Source organism: Phocoena sinus, chromosome 6, assembly GCF_008692025.1.
Source record: "Phocoena sinus isolate mPhoSin1 chromosome 6, mPhoSin1.pri, whole genome shotgun sequence".
In the NCBI taxonomy this organism is placed as follows: domain Eukaryota; kingdom Metazoa; phylum Chordata; class Mammalia; order Artiodactyla; family Phocoenidae; genus Phocoena; species Phocoena sinus.
In genome coordinates this window covers 20,422,467-20,442,018 of record NC_045768.1, presented here as the reverse complement: position 1 = coordinate 20,442,018, position 19,552 = coordinate 20,422,467, and the positions used below count along the sequence as shown (strand labels likewise).

Genomic DNA, 19,552 nt, shown 5'->3' with positions numbered 1-19,552 from the left:
ACATTCAGAGCAAGTTCTAATTTGAATGACTCACTAAGGATTTTTAAAACCTTTGGTTCAGGTAGAAGATATCCTTTGGCTGGGTCCAGGATTCTCCCACTTGGTGATTGCTCTGGCTTGGGGCTTGGTTTGATTCTGGCCCATGAAGGCAAAGGCTGTCTGGCTCCTCATTTATTCACAGAGTGACTTACTCACAGAGGGACCAAGACATTTCCCTTAGAGGGCCACTGGGAAGATTACGTAAGAGGGGTTTACTCTGCCATGGCCCCTGGCATATGGTAGGAGCCAGATAATGGTAACTAACCTCTCCCTCTTCTCCCGTAAATGACCAACCATGTTTTGATGGATCAGAAGTTTCCAGCAAGGAAATAAGGGTGGGAGCCCATATTCAGTTACGCCAAAGGGACTGTCAGGTTTCCACGTGGCACTTCGGCTTTCACAGTGTAGAGTGTGGGGTTTGGGTCACTGCTTGATTTTGTTTCAATCTCTGTGACATTGGCTTGTACACAGTAGCCTCCACTTGTGAGCCTTCCTCATTTTCTCTTTATTTCACAGATGTTTGAAACAGAGGCAGATGAGAAGAGGGAGATGCCCTTGGAAAGGAAGGGGCCGGGTGCTGAGGACCCCTCACCCAGCAAGGACCCCTCTCGTGGCCAGGATCCTCCTCCAGGACAAGACCTTCCACCCAAAGAGGACTCCTCTTCCAGCCGGGAACCCTCTGCTGGCCCAGAATCACCAACCAGCAAAGACTCACGTTCCTGCAAAGAATCCCGTCCGGGCCAGGAACCCTTGCCAAGCAAGGACTCCTCACCATGCCAGGAACACCCTACAGCCCCAGCCTTCTCTCCATGCCAGGACCTTCCTGCTGGGCAAGAACCCTCTCCCAGCCAAGACCCTCTAATCAGCAAAGACCTCCCTGACATCCAGGAACCCCCTGCCCAGGACCTTTTGCCCCATCAAGACCTGCCCGCGAGCCAGGACCCCCTGGCAGCTGAGCCCCTTGCTAAGGAGACCACGAGCTCTGGGGACCCACCAGCAGCCACAGGAGACTCGCCTATGGCCTCCAGGCCAAAATTCGTGATCCCCGAGGTCCGGCTGGATAGCACCTACAGTCAGAAGGCAGGGGCGGAGGGGGGCAGCTCGGGCGATGAGGAAGATGCAGAAGAGGCTGAGGAGGGCGAGGAGGGCGAGGAGGACGAGGATGAGGACACAAGTGATGACAACTATGGAGAGCGTGGTGAGGCCAAGCGCAGCAGCATGATCGAGACGGGCCAGGGTGCGGAGGGAGGCCTCTCGCTGCGCGTGCAGAACTCGCTGCGGCGCCGGACGCACAGCGAGGGCAGCCTGCTGCAGGAGGCCCGCGGGCCCTGCTTCACCTCCGACACTACCTTGCACTGCTCAGATGGAGAGGGCACTGCGTCCACCTGGGCCATGCCTTCGCCCCGCACCCTCAAGAAGGAACTGGGCCGCAATGGTGGCTCAATGCATCACCTTTCCGTCTTCTTCACAGGACACAGGAAGGTAAGGGGGCCAAGGGTGGAGGGGGAGTGGGTACATAACAGGGTGGGGTGGAGGGAGCGTGCGTCCAGGAGCTGCAGGGAATGAGCCTTTGCTTTGTCCCACCTCTGTTCTTCTCTCAGCCTTCCAGTGAGCCTTCCACCCATTTGACAGAGGATAAAACTGAGGGCCAGAGGGACCAAGAAGGCAGAACCTGGACTTAAACCCAGGACTTTATGACTCTAGATAGTCTTACAGCTCCATTGTACTGGGGGAGCCCACAGAAAGTAGAGCAGGTGTATTTGGATCTAAAAGATCCAACATCATAACTGGAGAAATAGTTATAATTTACACTTGGTCCAGGCCTAGCCAGACTAGAAATCTATCAGCCAACAAGCATGACAACACATATTTCCTCTGTGCTGGCATTATTCTAAGCGATTTACAGGAACTCATTAACTCTCACAACAGCCCTGTGAGGTAGACACTGTTGTGAGGAAACTGAGGCACTGGGAGGTTATGTGATTTGCACCGGGTCGCACGATTTATAAAAGTCTGAATCAGAACTAGAATGTGGCTCCAGGGCTGGAGCTCTTAACCACTGTGCCCTTTGCCTCTTGCAAATGTTTAGAAATAGATGAGTAAGTGTTGACTGATTTCCTGCTGTGGGCCAGGCCCTGTGCTCTGTGCCACAGCAGGGGCCACACAAATGTGTGAGGCTGATCTCAGCCCGTGAGGAATGCTTTTTCCGTGTGGGCCCCGAAGGTGGCCTAACAGTGAAAAGATTGCATCACGGCCTTGAAGCCCGTTAGCCAGCTTGAGCCTGGGCTCTGTCCCTTACTAACTGTGTGGCCTTGGGTGAGTCACTCAGCTCTTCTGAGCCTTAGTGTCTTCTCTGAAAAGCAGAGATGAATAGCACTCACATCCCATGGTGGTTGAGGGTGAACCCAAAGAGCCCAGTGCCTGATGACATTCGTGCAGCCGCCAGGCGAATGCTGTGGAGGTGCTCACAGCCAGTGTAGTGCAAGGTGTTGTTATGACAACTGTTGTGAGGCCAGGCAGGTGCAGATTCAGGGAGGAGAGACCCCAGGGCCTAGGGGCACGAGGGAAGGCTTCTGGCAAAAGATGCTCCTCAGTCTGGCCTTGAAGGTTGGGCAGGTTTAGAACAAACAAAGAGGATGAGGTAGGCATTCTGTGAAAGACCATGACCTGGACAAAACTGTCTATAGAAGTCAGTTTAGCTAGAACAAGGGATTTCTACGGTGCAGGGATGGTAGATGGGTGGCACTCATTCTGCCATTTCTGACTCCAAACCCATGGCAGACATGACTAATGGATTCCAAGCACATTTCCCCACCAAGTTGGGACATGGCCTCAGAAACCTTCTTAGCTTCTCAGCCACTAGCAATAAGGCCTCTGGGCACGTGGGAGGACACCTTCTGCTGAAAGGTGGCTGGGCTGGAAGGGCTGGTTGGGGCCCTCTAGAAAAGGGCCTTAAACTTTGTGTCCAGGAATTGGAACTAAATCCCAAAGGAATAGGGACTGGGTCTGTTTCCTCATCTGTAAGCACTCTGATGTGCTCCAAAATCACCAGGGGAATAGGTTATTTATTTATTTATTTTTTAACATCTTTATTGCAATATAATTGCTTTACAATGGTGTGTTAGTTTCTGCTTTATAACAAAGTAAATCAGCTATACATATACATATATCCCCATATATCCTCCCTCTTGTGTCTCCCTCCCACCCTCCCTATCCCACCCCTCTAGGTGGTCACAAAGCACTGAGCTGATCTCCCTGTGCTATGTGGCTGCTTCCCACTAGCTATCTATTTTACATTTGGTAGTGTATATAAGTCCATGCCACTGTCTCACTTCGTCCCAGCTTACCCTTCCCCCTCCCCGTGTCCTCAAGTCCATTCTCTACGTCTGTGTCTTTATTACTGTCCTGCCCCTAGGTTCTTCAGGACCTTTTTTTTTTTTTTTTTAGATTCCATATACATGTGTTAGCATACGGTATTTGTTTTTCTCTTTCTGACTTACTTCACTCTGTATGACAGACTCTAGGTCCATCACCTCACTACAAATAACTCAATTTCGTTTCTTTTTATGTAATATTGGAGTAATATTCCATTGTATATACGTGCCACATCTTCTTTATCCATTCGTCTGTCAGTGGACACTTAGGTTGCTTCCATGTCCTGGCTATTGTAAATAGAGCTGCAGTGAACATTGTGGTACATGACTTTTTGAATTATGGTTTTCTCAGGGTATATGCCCAGCAGTGGGATTGCTGGGTCATATGGTAGTTCTATTTTTAGTTTTTTAAGGAACCTCCATACTGTTCTCCATAGTGGCTGTATCAGTTTACATTCCCACCAGCAGTACAAGAGGGTTCCCTTTTCTCCACACCCTTTCCAGCGTTTATTGTTTGTAGATTTTTTGATGATGGCCATTCTGACTGGTGTGAGGTGATACCTCATTGTGGTTTTTTTTTTTTTTTTTCGGTACATGGGCCTCTCACTGCTGTGGCCTCTCCCGTTGCGGAGCACAGGCTCTGGACGCGCAGGCTCAGCGGCCATGGCTCACGGGCCCAGCCGCTCCGCAGCATGTGGGATCTTCCCAGACCAGGGCACGAACCCGTGTCCCCTGCATCGGCAGGCGGACTCCCAAGCACTGTGCCACCAGGGAAGCCCTCATTGTGGTTTTGATTTGCATTTATCTAATAATTAGTGATGTTGAACATTCTTTCATGTGTTTGTTGGCAATCTGTATATCTTCTTTGGGGAATAGGTTATTAACAAATAGATTTCTAAGTCCCCCTACCCCAGAATCTGGAATCAGATTTTCTGGAATCAGAATTTCCAGGGGGCGGTGCCCAGACCTTGCATTTTATTATTTTTTTTGCCACACTGCGAGGCTTACAGGATCTTTTTTAATAAATTTATTTATTCATTTATTTTGGCTGCGTTGGGTCTTTGTTGCTGCGTGCAGGCTTTCTCTAGTTGCAGGAAGCAGGGGCCACTCTTGTTGCGGTACACAGGCTTCTCACTGTGGTGGCTTCTCTTGTTGCGGAGCACGGGCTCTAGGCTCCTGGACTTCAGTAGTTGCAGCATGCAGGCTCAGTAGTTGTGGCTCGCAGGCTCTAGAGCGCAGGCCCTGTAGTCATGGCGCATGGGCTTAGTTGCTCCACGGCATGTGAGATCTTCCCAGACCAGGGCTCGAACCTGTGTCCCCTGCATTGGCAGGCAGATTCTTAACCACTGCGCCACCAGGGAAGTCCCAGACCTTGCATCCCCTCAGGGATTGGAACATTCCCCATAGTTTGAGTATCACCATCTTAGGCCATTTCTTGAGGCAGCTTCCATAGGAAAGAGTCCAGACCTCTGTCCTACTGAGGTGAGGCTTCAGGCTGACTCAGGCCAGGCCTGGACACTCTCCTCTGGAGGACGGCTGAAGTCTAAGGGCTTGCCGCCTACCTTGGGCCTCCCAATTTCAGTGCCCCTACCAGACCCTTCCAAGTTATGTCCCCTTGCTCCACTACAAATATTTACAGACAGATAAATTCACATACATTCTCATGTACATTTCTAGTTCCCTAAATCCGCTGATCTCAGCTCCTGTTTTGGGGCAGATACTTCCACCTGGTAGTCCAGCAGGCCTGGGCCAGCTCTCTCCTGTCTCAGCTTCCTCCTTTGGGTGCCGAAGGTTCCCACTGGCATCCTCCCCTCCCCCACCCTCTTTTGGCCTGTAGCTTCCTTTCTTGGGCTTGAGTAACTGAGCTGGCAGGGACCTCAGAGGCTGCCACTAGCCCCTTGGTGGCTACCCTTCCACGTGGCTTCTGCTTGCCAGGCCTCAAGTCCCTCATCATCGTTCATATCCTGCTCCCTCCAGACAGCCAACTTCAGTAAGAAGCTAACCCTTGTCAGGGGGAAGTGAAGTCTAGGCTGGACAGGTACCCTGGTCTCCCTCCACCCCTCACTGGCAGTGGGCCTTGGGCAAGTCCCTGCCCTTCTCTGTCCCTCAGTTTCCTCATCAGTAAAATAGGTATTATCAGAAAATAATATTGATACCTCCTTCATAGAGTTGCTGGGAAGATTAAAGAGCCTGCCTCGGGTAAAGTGTTCAGGGCAGTGTCTGGCACTCAGCACCTGCTAGGTGCTCCATAAATGGGAATCGTGTTGATGATGATGGTGATGATGATGGTGATGAAGGGGGGGAGGGGGAGGAGGATAGCAAGAGTAGTAACGGTTCTCCCAGCATTCACTAGGCGCCTCCAGCTCCCCGTGCTAGCCTTCACAGCACTGCCGCAAGCTGGGACCAGCTGTACTCATCTTACAGCGGGGAGCCTGAGGCCTAGGGAGAAGGGTTTGTCCCAGGCCACGTGGTGATGGAGCTGGACAGTGGCCTCACCCTGTCCAGTTGTCTCTGGCTCTACCCCAGACTCTGCACGCCTCTTGCTGGTGAGGGGCAGGGTGTGGGGGGATGGCAGCCGGGGGAGGCGACGGGTTTTCCTGTGACTTCCATCTTCCTGGCTTGGGCCTGGCTTTCCAGGGGGTGGTCCATGGATGCCAACAGATCACAGTTTCCAGGCAAGAGGTGAAGAGGAGAGGGATGAGGTCTTCAGGCTGTGGAGTCAGACGGGCTGCATTCATGTTTCAACTCTTTCCTCCCTCCTGGTCCTGAGACCTAGGCCAAGTTACGTTTTTTTCTCTGAGCTTTAGTCTTCTCTTATAAAATGGGAATGTTAAGTCTTCACAGAGTTGTCCCAGGGCTTCAAGAAGATTGCAGCGTGTTGACAGCTCTGTGCCCACAGTAGTGATCCTGTCATAGAATGAGACCCAGGAGGGCCAGACAGAGCTGGCGTGGCCTCGGGCCTGTCATTGTGCTGCCGTGTGGCTAAGCTGAGGCTGGCCAGAGCGCATGCTGCCTATCACAGGGGTGACAGTCCCTACGTTACTCCTCGCCTCACCTGTCATTCCTCCCTCTTGTACACTGAGTGATTTCTGCTGTGTATAGGACTGTCTGAACCAGACGGACCTGATCATCTTATGGATGGGCCACGATCATCTTATGGATGGGCCGCCTGAGGTCTAGAGAGGAAAAGGTCCCCCAGGCTTTTCCTGCGGGTCATCCCCTGAAGCTGGCCCCTTGTGCTGGGTTGCGTTGTCTCACAGCGCCCTCTGCTGCCAGACCCCCGCCTTGCCGGCTGCCCCCTGGAGGTCTGGCAGAGCAGATCCACGGGCCCGTGTCTGTCCTTTTCCTGGAAGCCGGGGGAGCTCCAAGAGTGTCTGTGTCTCAGCCCACGCCGCCGCCATTGAATTTCACCCCAGCCTGGCCTGGCTTGGCCCAGGATCACGGGTCATGCTTTGACAGTGAGGAGAAGAGGCTGTGGCCCCTCCCTGGCTGTGCTTCATTCTCCCCTCCTGCAGGAAACCGGCTTGGGCAGAGGCTGTCAGCCGAGGGTGCCAGCCCTGCTGCACTAAGCTTACCACCTAGGCTGCAGGTCAGACAAGAGGTGCCTTCCAGCTCCAAGACGTGATAATATCTTCTAGCCTCCTATTTTTAAAAAGCCTAAAGGACTATTTCCTCTGTCTAAACAAATAAGTGTAGAGTTTAGCTCCAGTGTTTCTACAAGGTTCCTTGGGGTCTGCCAGGATAGTCTGGGTCAGAGAGAGCAGCCAGGTGTGGCCAGGTGGCCCCAGAAGTCAGATCAGGACCAATAGGAGAAATCAGGTGAGGCCCTGCTCACGGAAAAGCCCTCAGTCATGGGTGGGCTCTGGAGCCAGACCTGAAATTCTCTGCCACTGGCCAGCTCGGAGAGCCCAGGCAAGTTACTGGACTCCTCTGGGCCTCAGTTTCCTCAGCTGTAAACTGGGGAAAATAAACAGCAAATAGCCCTTAGAATTGTCGAGAAGGTTAAATTACAGTATGATATGGCGCCGTAGCAAACTGCCTGGCATAGAGAAAATAACAGCAGTAACCACCGTAGCTTATGGTTATTGAGCACTTCCGGTACCAGGCACTTTCGCATGTGTTCATTAATCCTCATAACGGCCCTGTGAGGTAGGTCCAATTATTGTCCTCATCTTACAAACAAAGAAACTGAGGCACAGAGAAGGGATGTAATTTGGCTAAGGTCAATTAGCTAATAAGTGACTGAGCTAGGATTCAAATCCAGGCAGTTTAGTTTTTTATTATTATTGTTTTTTAAAGTAAATTTATTTTATCTTTGGCTGTGTTGGGTCTTCGTTGCTGCACGTGGGCTTTCTCTATTTGCGGCGAGCGGGGGCTTCTCTTCTTTGCGGTGCGGGGGCTTCTCATTGCGGTGGTTTCTCTTGTTGCAGAGCACAGGCTTTAGGCACGCAGGCTTCAGTAGTTGTGGCACACGGGCTCAGTAGTTGTGGCTTGCGGGCTCAGTTGCTCCCCGGCATGTGGGATCTTCCTGGACCAGGGCTCGAACCTGTGACCCCTGCGTTGGCAGGCGGATTCTTAACCGCTGCGCCACCAGGGAAGCCCCTCAAATCCAGGCAGTTTAGCATTTAACTCTTAACCATGACTATTATTATAGTTATAATTACAGTATGAATTATAATTATTCTTCTAGTCCCTGGAGGTGGCCAGGGGGCTGGGCAGGCTCCAGGGATTTCTGTCTGGAGTGAAGGGAGGGCTGAGTGGTTCTGGGTTCGCCTCCATTCGCCTTTCAGCAGGGAGGGCCATGGAGCAGAGCAGGCAGTGGGGAGCAGATGGGAAGGAGAGGCCCCTTTGTGTGCTGGGCCCTGGGCAGGCCTCGCTGCGGCTCTTGGAGACAGGAGGCTTGGGAGCCACTCTGAGGCTGGAAGTCAGAACCCTGACTCTCTGTCTCAGTTTCTTCTCTTCCTGGCACACAGCACCCCTTGGTGTGTGGGTTTCGCTAGCCGCTTTGGGGGCCGACTCCCAGGGCCAGAGTTCCCTGGCCCCTCTGTCAGGCTGATTGGTGAGGGCCCGACCCTGGAGATGACCCCCTCCCAGCAGTGGAAGGAAGAGCCCATTTCCCAGCAGTGCAGAGGCTAGGGGTGCCGGGTGGGGCGGGAGTGGTCCCCAGGCCCATTGTGTGGGGCCGATAAAGTGCGGAAGCTGAGGTTAAATGGGAGGAAGCCCAGTGCTGGCGGCCCTTTCCCACGGATGGGGGCTTCAGGCACGGCCCAGCCAGCCCAGCACAACTGTGACCTGTGTGCGTGGGGTGGCAGTGACAGCGTCCACTGGGCTGTGAATGCTGGCGGTCCCCGATTACTGAGGGCGCCCTGTGTGCCAGGTTGGGCCTTGGGGGCCCAGACTTTATCCTGGTGAATCTCTCAACAGCGGGTTGGGTGGCCGTCACCATGCCTCTGCTAGAGCTAAAGAAGCTGAAGCTGAGAGGCCAGGAAATGTCTCCAAAGTCAGTGGCAGCAGGATCTATACCCAGGCCTGGCCGCAAGCTGTAGATCCGGAATCCCACACCACAGATGGGCGTGTGCCTGTGCGTGCACGCACACACGTGTTTCCAACCTTGGTAGGGCAGCGTTCTCAGGAAAGAGGCAGCATTTCCCCTGAGTCTTCCATTGAAGACATTCAAAATGTGCCCCATCCTCTGCATTTAGCTAGCAGCGTCCTCTGCAGAGAAGCACAGGCCCTGACTTCAGACAGCCTAGATTCCAGCTGTCACTTAAAGGCTGTCACTTAACTCCTTGGGCAGGTGACTTAACTTCCCTGAGGTTCTGTTTACTTTATGGACTGGCTCTGAAGAGTAATGAGATGGTGTCTGGATAATGCCCATTCTGAGGTCTGGCCTATAGCATGAGCTCCATGAATGAAGCTATAATTCATCCATCCATCCATCCACCCATCCGCGGGTGGTTGCACCACTGAGGCTGGTAGCTCCCCCTGCTGGCTATATCTGGATTAAGGCCACTTTTCTTGCCAGAATTGAGAACGCAGTATTTTAAGGTTTAGCCCATCTCCTTTATTTTACAAGTGAGGAAACTGAGGCCCAGGGTATGGCTCATGAGGAGTCCGAGCTGCGATTCACATCTGGGTGCCTTCTGTCTTATCTTAGGACATAGTGTCCAAGCCCAGCCTCCCCTTAGCTCTACCTCCTCCGATATCTCAGAGCGTCTCCTGTACTCCCGCTCTGGAGTGGCACTGTGGAGGCCCTGGTGTCCCCTGGAGGAGGCTGGGCACACACAGGCAGGGCGACAGAGGGCGGGCGGCCCCAGTAGAGCTGGTGGGAGCCTGGAGTGGTCTGGAAGAGGCGAGGAGTAGCAGACTGGGAGGAGGTAGAGACTGGGCAGAAGAGGAGAGTGTTCCAGGAAGGGGGCACAGCACAGGAAAAGGCAAGCAGGTGGGGGTGGGCTCAATGGAGCCCCGGGGAATAAAGTTGCAGGCCTTGGATCAAGCAGTGAGGCCTTCAAGACACATCATTCCCAGCCCGCTTTCCCTCCCCCTTGATTCATTCATTCATTTAACAAGTATTTCTTGAGCTCCTAACGTATACCAGGCCCAGTCAAGGTGACCCAGACAGAGGTGAAGGCAGACAGAGCCCCTGCTCTGGGGAACTCACAGTCCAGTGGAGGAGACAGGTTTGGAAGAGGCCATGTTGGTTATAGTGGGGACCTCACAAGGGGTGAAGGGGGCACACCCTTGGTCTAGGGGCCAAGGAGGGCTTCCCAGGTGAGGAGGCATTTAGGCAGCTTACCCGAGGTCAGGTCTTTCCTGAGGCTGGGTCTTAGGAGGAAAGGGAGGTGGGAGAGTCATAAAAGCATCCCTCATGGAAGGAATAGCACATGCAAAGCCCGAGGTGAGGGGACCGGGCTGTGAAGACTTTCCTCTGACTAGAGGGCAGTTTGAAGAGGTTGCTGGAGTAGGGGTCGGGCTCTCCAGAGAGATAACCAAAGGAGTTGTAACTGAGGTTGTTATGGAGCTTTCTGACCAGATCCTAAGATGGTAGACCCTGCATGTCGTGTCAGGGAGTTTGGACATTATCTCGAGGGGACTCGGGAACCATGGAAAGCTTTAAGGCCAGAGAGGTGCTCTCCTGTGTGATGATTTACTTAACACACTGCTGACCAATCCCAGGTCTATTCGAAAGCTCAGAATCCTGAGTTTAGTCATTATGATCTCCATTTTGAAATTTAAAGCACTAGAGGCTCAGAGAGGGACAGCAATTGGCGAAGTCACACAGTAGCATCTTCACTGAAGCTTCCTCTCTGGCCTGCCCTACTGCCATGAATGCTGTGTTTCTGGTTTCTCCCGCACAAGTTGTGTATCAGGAGGAGACTCCTTTGGGTGGAGGCTCTGCTAAGCCTGCCACACTCCATGGACAGACTGCTCCCTGTAGTGGGGTCTCCCCTCCCCTTCTTCAAGGGGTGGGAGCATGGCGGTGGGAGTGGTTTGTAGGAGCTGCTGGATCCCTGAGCCTCTCTTTGCTCAGGCAGCAGCCCCTGGGTACCCAGACTGCAACGTGTCTGTGTTTTCTCTGCAGATGAGCGGGGCTGACACAGCTGGGGACGATGATGATGCCTCCCGGAAGAGAAAGAGCAAAAACCTGTACGTTGGAAAGATCCCTGGTCCTCACCCTAGTGATCGGGGTGGGCGGGTGGGGGGCGCTCCCTGCACCCCCCTTCGTCCTCTGCCCTCTGGCTTATTCCCCATGCCCAGTGGCCTAGGGGTAGAGGTGGAGAGAAGGGGCTGAACCCAGTCCTGCCCGAGACAGACATCCGTGAACAACGGGATCTTGGGACTTAGCAGCGGCCCCAGGGTAAGGTCACCAGGGTCCTAACCACCCAGCACTGCCCTCAGCATCCACTCAGAGTGAGGCAAAGTGCTGATTTAGTATCTGGAAGCCACAGGGAACCAAGCAGAAGCAACCAACCAAGTTGCCCTGGCCCTGTCCAGCTGCTAAGCCAAGCAGTGGCCAAGTGACCACGACAAGTTCTTTGCTCCCTCTGAGAAAGGGCTGACCAGACTGGTCTTGGGATTCCCCTTTCTCCTCTCGAGCTCTTGCATGCTAGCAGTCTTGGGCATTGCCAGAAGGGGGTGCTGCTGGCTCAGAGAGCAGATCCGGTACCTTCCTGGCCACTCCCTTCTCCCCCCTACCCCGGTCCCGCGACCGTTTATACTTTAGATTCGATTCGGAGGTTTGTTAGAGGTGCTCATTCATTAACAGAGCGTGAGTGGTTTCTTCTCAGGTCTCTTTGTACCTCGGGCCCTGGTGACTGCGGGGGGGTGGGCAGGGATGGGAGGAGGCAGTGAGGCACCTGGTGGCCCACAGAAGGAACCCCCTCCCTCCAGGTCCTGTAGTGCCCACCATTATGCACCAGTTGGGCCGGTGTGTGTGTGTGTGTGTGTGTGTGTGTGTGTGTGTGTGTGTGTGTGTGTGTGTACGTGTGTGGAGAACAGGAGTCCTTCTCAGGTGCCTCCTGCAACCTTCTTCCCTAACCTCGACCTTGGCTGGGGTCCACTCCCTAGAAACTCTTTCCCCAGCTTCCCCTGCCCTCTCCAGTTTCCTGCAGCAACTGTAGGCTTCTCTCACTCTGCAGCCAGGAGCAGTCACACTTTCTAGGGAAGGTAAAATGCACAAACAAAAATAATTCTTTGCACCAACCATCCGGTCCAGGCAGCATCAGAGCTGCCGTGGGTGGTGCTCCCAGGGGTGGAGCAGTGGAGGGCAGCAGAGGGCGGACATCCAGGGTGCTGGAGCTGCCCTGTTCCGCCAACTCTAGCCTTCTTTCAAAGTGGGCGCTGCCTTTTGACTGCCTGAAGTTCACATTCTTAAAAGCTTAGTCAAGGACTCTTAGAATCTGGGATGATAATAAAAATAACTTATGTTCATTGCGCTAGGCACTATTCTGTGTGCATTACATATATTATCTAATTTAACCTTTACCATAATTTTTATTTTACATTTCTTTTTTCTTATTTACTCTATTTTGCAGGTGAGTAAACTGAGGCAGAAAGAGGTTAAGTTACTTGTCCAAGGTCACAAAGCAAGGAAGTGGTGGAGTTGAGATCTGAAACCTGGCATGTTGGCTCTAAAATTATATATAAATATACATATATTTTTAAATTTATTTATTCAGAGCCTGTTATAATTATTTATTTATTTATTTATTTATTTTGTCTCGCCGTGCTGCTTATGGGATCTTAGTTCCCCGACCAGGGATTTAACCCAGGCCCCCTGCAGTGGAAGCATGGAGTCCTAACCACTGGACCACCAGGGAATTCCCATGGAGCCGGTTATTTTTAAGCTTGGTGCAGAACACCCCGAAGGAGGTCCACAGCACCCCAGCTAAGTAGCCTTTGAGCCTCTAGTGACAGGAGTCCATTCCCCAGAGGGCACTCATTCCATCTTTTCATGGCTCTGATTGGAGGAAAGTGTTCCTCTAGCTTCCTCTTGTGGGTCTCTGTTCTGCTCTCTGGGCCCACATGGGGACACATGAGGCACCTCTGAGCTCTGCCATCCTTTCTTGAGTTGCCCGTGTGGCAACCAGGGACTTCCGAGGACCTCTCCAGCTGTGCCCTGCAGCTGTGAGTCTGCCCAGCTGTGCATGTGGGAGGAAAGGCTTGTCTGGGCGGGGGCTTCAGCCTCCTCCAGCCACAGAGAAACACAGTGGTCTCTGAGCCAGCAAGGAGCCCAGGTGGATGGTGGCAGCCTGCAGGCTGGACCTCAGGCAAGCTTCTCCTGCTCCCTGGGAGCGGGCCAGGAGCAGGGCCTCTGAGACAGAGCACTGTGCCCCAGGAAGCCGGACTCTCTCACTCCTAGCCACGCCACGGCTCTCCGAGGGCCTTGATCCTCACCAGAGGGCTGCCAGTCCCTGGACTCCTTGGCCTTATCTCATTGGCTTGGAATCTGCTAGAGTAGGATCCCAATCTCTAATCAGCTGTCCCAGACCCTCAGGACAAGTATGAATTCGGCCTGAGCACTTTTGCCCCAGGCACTGTGCTAAAGCTTTCTGTGCATTTTCTCCTTGCCTCAAAACAACCTCGTCAGAGGGTAGGTACTATTAGCACCTGTGTTTAACAGATGAGAAAATTTGACATTCAGAGAGGTTAGGTAACTTGACAAAGGGCACACAGTTGGTAACTGCTGGAGCTGGGATTTGAACCCAAGACTGTCTTGCTGCGGCACTGTAGCTTTTGACCTCCACCCTGGGCCACTTTCCTTCATTAGACAGGGTGTCCCATAGGTCTTAGTGCCCTTTGAAGCTTGAATAACTTCAGAAGTGTGCTCCCAACTTATAAAACACCTTTGAAAGTTCAATTATTCAAATTCCTTTTACACTTATTTAGCTTTGTGATTTTGATAACACATTTTTAATTTTATGCATTTAATTTTTGGTTAAGTCAGCATTTTTCATCTGTAATCAGAAGAACAGAGATCAAAAATTAAAACAAAAAATGTATTACTCAAAAGTCATAAGGCTAAATATGCAGGAAAAAATTAATTCATTTCAAATGACGTCTTTGAGAGTTTACAGGATTTGTACTTTTGACGTTATTCAAGCTTAAAACTACTGAAACTTTGTGGGACATTCTGCACGTTCATGGATGGATGTGTCCAAAGCCAATGACAGGCTGAGCTGTCTTCTGGCAGGAACTATTCTCTAGGAGGTGCCCAGAGTAGGGCTCTAGGGACCAGGGGGAGGCTAACATGAGCATGAGACACTTAACCCCTTTCTAGCCAGCAGCTTGCCCAGGGCTGAAATCTGCCTGGGGGAATGGCGGGGCTAAAAATGGTTCTTGGCTAAAAATAGCCAGTCCTGCCACCCAGGTGGGCAGAGCCTCCCCCTCCCTCCTGCCTTCCCTCCCAGCAATTTGCTGACTTGTTTTCTCCTCCTTCCCAGGGAGCTGCCATGGCAACGGGGAGGCCAGTCACAAATAATGGGTCTGGCTTCCTGCCTGGGCGGGCCCCAGAGGCCGCCCCTTACAGACACATGCCCCCTTTCACAGGCTCCCTCTCAGGGTTGGCCAGGAGGGATATTTTTTTTCTGCTCCGGCCCTGGTCCCTCCCATTTCCTGGCTCCTCCTGTCTGAGTCCCAGCCCAGCCTGTGCCTGGGAGTCCAGTCCTCCAGCTGGAATCCCAGCGAGCGCTCGGCTACAGCCCGCACCGTTGCTGCCTGGGACTCAGGTTGGGAACAGGAGCTTAGGGTGCTTCCAGCAGACCGTCCCAGGCAACAAGGTGGGGGGCCCTACAGCGATGCTCCGAGGCATGTACCTAACGCGGAACGGGAACCTCCAGAGGCGGCACACCATGAAGGAGTAGGTGCCCCTCACCCCAGCCTTCACCCTCCCGACCCTGAATTTGCGGCGGCCGAGTGTGCCAGGCTGACCGACCCCGTTTTCTGCTTCTGTCTCCAGAGCCAAGGACATGAAGAACAAGCTGGGCATCTTCAGGCGGCGGAACGAATCCCCTGGGGCCCAGCCAGCGGGCAAGGCAGACAAAGTGACGAAGTCATTCAAGTAGGTCCTCTCTGGCCCCCCTGGGCCCCCCTCAGACACTTACTGGTCCCTGTGGGAGCAGGGCTAGCAGTGGGGTTAGGAGAGAAGGCTGTTGGCTTGATCCGGCTCTGGGGCGATGGAGGCTCTCGTAGTGGGAGCCTGGTACCCGGCATAAGCAGCCCTCATGGGGAGATGCTGTCCTAGGAAGGATGACCAGGGAGGGGCAGAGGTGGGGATAGAAGTGATGCCGGCCCCAAGAAAGGGGGTGGGCCCCCTCCTGGGCTCCCCAACCGGGCTAAGCTACTTTGTGGGCCAAGGCAGCTGACAGAGGTCACCCAGCCCTAGCCGCCCCGCTTCCCTCACTGTGCCCCTTGCCTCACCCCTCAGGCCCACCTCAGAGGAAGCACTCAAGTGGGGCGAGTCCTTGGAGAAGCTGCTGGTCCACAAATGTAAGTGGGGGCTAGCTGGCCTGTTCCCTCCCTGTGTCTCTCCCCCCGCTCCTCCTTTCCTCCTCTCCCAGGCCCAGAGAGTGTGTCTGGCTCTGCAGAGGTTACCTTTCCCTCTTTCCTGGGCCCAGTTAGGTGTCCCTACCATTGGGAAAGGCCGAGGCCCTTGGTCTGGCCTTGGAGCCGGCTCCTGCCAGCCCCTCCCTGTCCATGGGAGCTGGCACTGCCTGCCAGAGGCCGTTGGGACCTGTGTGCTCAGACCCATATTCCCAGAATAACAATAAACATTTCCACGTACTGAGGGCTTACACTGGGCCAAATGCGCCTGCCATCTCGTGGGTGGGAACCCCTTATCCTCACAGGGCTCCAGGAAATAAGGCTGATGATCCCCATTTGACAGATGAGGAAACTGAGGCACAGATGGGGAGTGACCTGGCCAAGGCCCACAAAGCGGCAATGGCAGTGGTGGGACCATATCCCAGGGTTCCTGGCTCTCATGAGTGGGTCAGTTTACTAAGATCCCAGCAGCTGCACCTGAGAGGCCCCAGGAGGGTAAGCTGGGGGGCCTGAGGACAGGAGGGGCTGGTTTGGCCCCTCACCCCAGGATCTGGGCTTCTCCTACAGATGGACTAGCGGTGTTCCAAGCCTTCCTCCGCACTGAGTTTAGCGAGGAGAACCTGGAATTCTGGCTGGCATGCGAGGACTTCAAGAAGGTCAAGTCACAGTCCAAGATGGCGGCCAAGGCCAAGAAGATCTTTGCTGAGTACATCGCGATCCAGGCGTGCAAGGAGGTGGGGCTTTGCGCTGGGCCCTCGGGCCCCCATCCCCTTGCCCATGGGGTGCCTGGAAGCCTCAGAGAGGAGCTCGGGAAGGGGAATGGCCAGAGTGACTCTAGGGACCATGTGCCAGGTTGAAGAGGAAGCAGGCTGGGGCCCCGGGAAGGACAGAATCCTGACTGATAACAGAAATGGCCACTGTCGACACGCTGCTTGGTGCCAGGCACGTGCTAAGCCCTTCACGTATGAGCTCTCATATTTAACCCTCATGACAATGTGTAAAATAAGTTTTAATATTATTTTCATTTTAAAAATGAGGAGACAGTCTCAGAGAGCCTGACAGGTATTGGGTGCTTCCTGTGTGCCAGCTGTGTCTGTTTAATATGGACGATCACGCTTAACTTTCACAACTCTTTGAGGAGTGTACTATTTTATTTTAATTTTTAAAATTAATTTTATTTATTTATTTATTGGCTGCGTTGGGTCTTTGTTGCGGTGCGCAGGCTTCTTATTGCGGTGGCTTCTCTTGTTGTGGAGCACGGGCTCTAGGCCCGTGGGCTTCAGTGGTTGCAGCATGCAGGCTCAGTAGTTGCAGCACGTGGGCCCTAGGATGCATGGGCTTCAGTAGTTGTGGTGCAGAGGCTTAGTTGCTCCGCGGCACGTGGGATCTTTCCGGACCAGGGATCAAACCCGTGTCCCCTACGTTGGCAGGCAGATTCTTAACCACTGCGCCACCAGGGAAGTCTGAGGAATGTACTATTATGCTACCCTATACGTAAGACGTTTGAGGCTCAGAGCACTTAAGTGATTTGCTTAAGGCCACACACCTAGATGTGGCACTACTGGGATTTGGACCTGGGCAGCCTGACCCTAGATGCAGTGATTTCGGGCCCTATAAACTCTACTACCCCTACAGCAAGTGACCGAGCCAGGACTTGATCCCGCTAACCTGCGGGCCTCCCGTCTGAACCTTAAGAGGTAGAGCAGAAGGGCTTGGGGGTGAGAGGCTGGGCAGGTCCTGTTCTGGCCCCTGGCCCCTAGGAGCAGCTTCTTGCAGGCAGCCTTGACCATGTCACCCTCTGCCTCCCAGGTAAATCTGGACTCGTACACACGGGAGCACACCAAGGACAACCTGCAGAGCGTCACGCGGGGCTGCTTCGATCTGGCGCAGAAGCGCATCTTCGGGCTCATGGAGAAGGACTCGTACCCACGCTTCCTCCGCTCAGACCTCTACCTGGACCTCATTAACCAGAAGAAGATGAGTCCCCCGCTTTAGGGGCCACTGGGGTAGAGCTCAGCGTTCACACCAGGCGGGCTGGGCCCCTCCCCACCTGCCTCCCTACCCCCTGCGACAGAGGAGGCAAGTGAGCCCCCAGAGGCTGTGTCCGGACAGACAGACGGACCTTTGGATGAGAGGCCTGGACCAAGAGAGGCCCAGGCCACTGGAGGAGTAGAGGGACTGGCCCCGTTGGGCCCCCACTGCCCTGGTACGAGGGGGCCCAAGGGCCCTGGCAGGTTAGGGGCCCTGGCTGAGCCAGATCTGGAGCTGCTGCTTCCTGCTGCGGAGACTTCGCAATGACCAAGTTCCTTAAAGAACTGGCTGATGGGCAGGGGGCCGAGGCCTGGGCCCTGGGGCTCTCCGGGGGGGCGGGGGGGGTCACTCAGACTCACAGCTCAGACCCCCGCCTTGAGTTTTATTTATTTAAGCAGCACTCGGATGCTTGGCACCTCGTCCTGTAACAGGAAACCTTTGCCTCGTCAGTTTTCCTAACTTACAAGTGCAATATTTTAACCAACGCCTTGTGAAAAGCCACCTCGCGAAGAAGGTGGGCACCATTTTCCAGTTTCAGGGGATCTGCTGGTCCCGAGCCCCAGTGGCGGATAGCTGGGCCTGCTGGACTGACAAGGCCCAGAGGGGCGGGGACTGAAGTCTGACCTCACACCAAAATCCAGCACCCCTGAGTGAGGGGTCCCCCGGGGCCTCTGGGAAAGCATGGCACCCTCAGACCACACAGCAGCCGAGTTCAGGAGCAAATAAAAGCCCTGTGTTATTTTTTGTTCTTGACCCTTTCTGTGTGTTCCTGGTTTCAAGGCTTCCCAGGGTGACGGGCTGGGACGGTTGCTGGGTGGACTGTCAATCCAGCTTCTTCTCCTCTCTTGCCATCCCTGACAACCGCCTCCTCTGTGCCAGGTGCTCTGCCAGGCTTGTTCTACTTACCATCTCATCTTCACTGCGAGCCTGGGAGGTGGGGGTTATCCCCGTTTTACACATGAGGCAGGTGAAGCCCAGGCAGGTAAGGTGACTTGTCCAAGGTCACACAGCCGGCAAGTGGCAGAGACAGGGTTCAGCCTAAGCCCACCTGGCTGCAAAGCCTGCTCTCTGGATTGTCTTCCTCTACCAGCTACTGGATGGAGTCCTAGCTGGGCTGCTAACTGGCTCCGTGACCTTCAGCAAGTTCCTTCACTTCTCTGCCCTGCCACACACTGAGATTCTAGTGGAACTTTCAGGTAGCACAGGGATGATTAGTGGAGGTGGATGGGGCCAGAATCTCAGGCAGGTTGGCAGCTGCAGGCAGGCAGGCTCATGGAGGCCTTTAGGACAGAGGAAGAGCTGGGGAGGTCGGGATGGGGGGTAGGGTTCCCAGAGAGTCCCTCTGTGGCCCTGGGGGAGACTTCCTCCTCTGTGCCTAACAGGAGATACAAATTTAGGAAAGGCCTTGTTCGAAGCCACAGTTCAGAGGAGGCCCTGACCCTCTCACTTAGAGGGGTAGAAGAGAGCCCGGCCAAGCTAATGCAAAAGCTGCCCCTGATGCCCACACGTTCCACCTGCCAGGGTCAGGAGGCAGGGACCAGGGTGTGGCCTGGGGCGGGGACTGGCTCAGCTGGGCTGACTTAGATGAAGGCAGACCGAGTGGGTGCAGGAGGGGCTGGGCCCCATCTCCTTGGAGCTTGTTGCCTGCGTGGGGTCTTGGGTTCAGGTCTGCCCACCGGGACTTGGAGATGCAAAGGATACGGGGCTGTGCAGCCACTCTCCTCCCTGCCTTCCCTTGCTGGTCTCCCTGAGCAAGGCCAGCCCCAGGTTCCCCCCTGTAGAAGGAGAGCATCAGAAACGGTGGTCTCTGGGGCCAGGCATACAATAGGTGCTCAATAGGTGTTACAGCTTTTCCCCTAGCACCAGCGTGTGAGCTTCTCCAGGACTAGGGCTGGGTCTTCTTCCAGGCACCAAGGGCCTGGCAGTGGACCTGGCCATTGAGCCCTGTTTGGCTTTGTAAATGGTGAAGGGCTTTCTCACGGCAGAGCTGCCAGTGCATCAATGACTCTGGAAGGACGGGGGACAGAGATGTGCTCCTCGATCAGACTGAGAGAACCTCTCAGGTG

At 54.1% G+C, this 19,552-nt stretch overlaps 1 protein-coding gene across 6 annotated transcripts in view; it reads left to right on the top strand.

The window, feature by feature from the left end:
• The window catches only part of RGS3 (regulator of G protein signaling 3), a 145,050-nt gene extending 126,811 nt beyond the window's left edge, over nucleotides 1–18,239 (top strand). For 5 of the 6 annotated variants that reach the window (XM_032634931.1, XM_032634932.1, XM_032634937.1 and 2 more), the window contains 6 exons: nucleotides 556–1,521; nucleotides 10,996–11,060; nucleotides 14,872–14,973; nucleotides 15,340–15,401; nucleotides 16,023–16,189; nucleotides 17,265–18,239. In XM_032634931.1, coding sequence (XP_032490822.1) covers nucleotides 556–1,521; nucleotides 10,996–11,060; nucleotides 14,872–14,973; nucleotides 15,340–15,401; nucleotides 16,023–16,189; nucleotides 17,265–17,450 — 1,548 coding nt within the window. In that variant the 3' untranslated portion in view covers nucleotides 17,451–18,239. Of the gene's footprint in view, nucleotides 1–555; nucleotides 1,522–10,995; nucleotides 11,061–12,805; nucleotides 14,773–14,871; nucleotides 14,974–15,339; nucleotides 15,402–16,022; nucleotides 16,190–17,264 lie in introns of those variants that run through there. The other variant, XM_032634938.1, reaches the window with a different exon arrangement.
• Nucleotides 18,240–19,552: the final 1,313 nt, after the last annotated feature.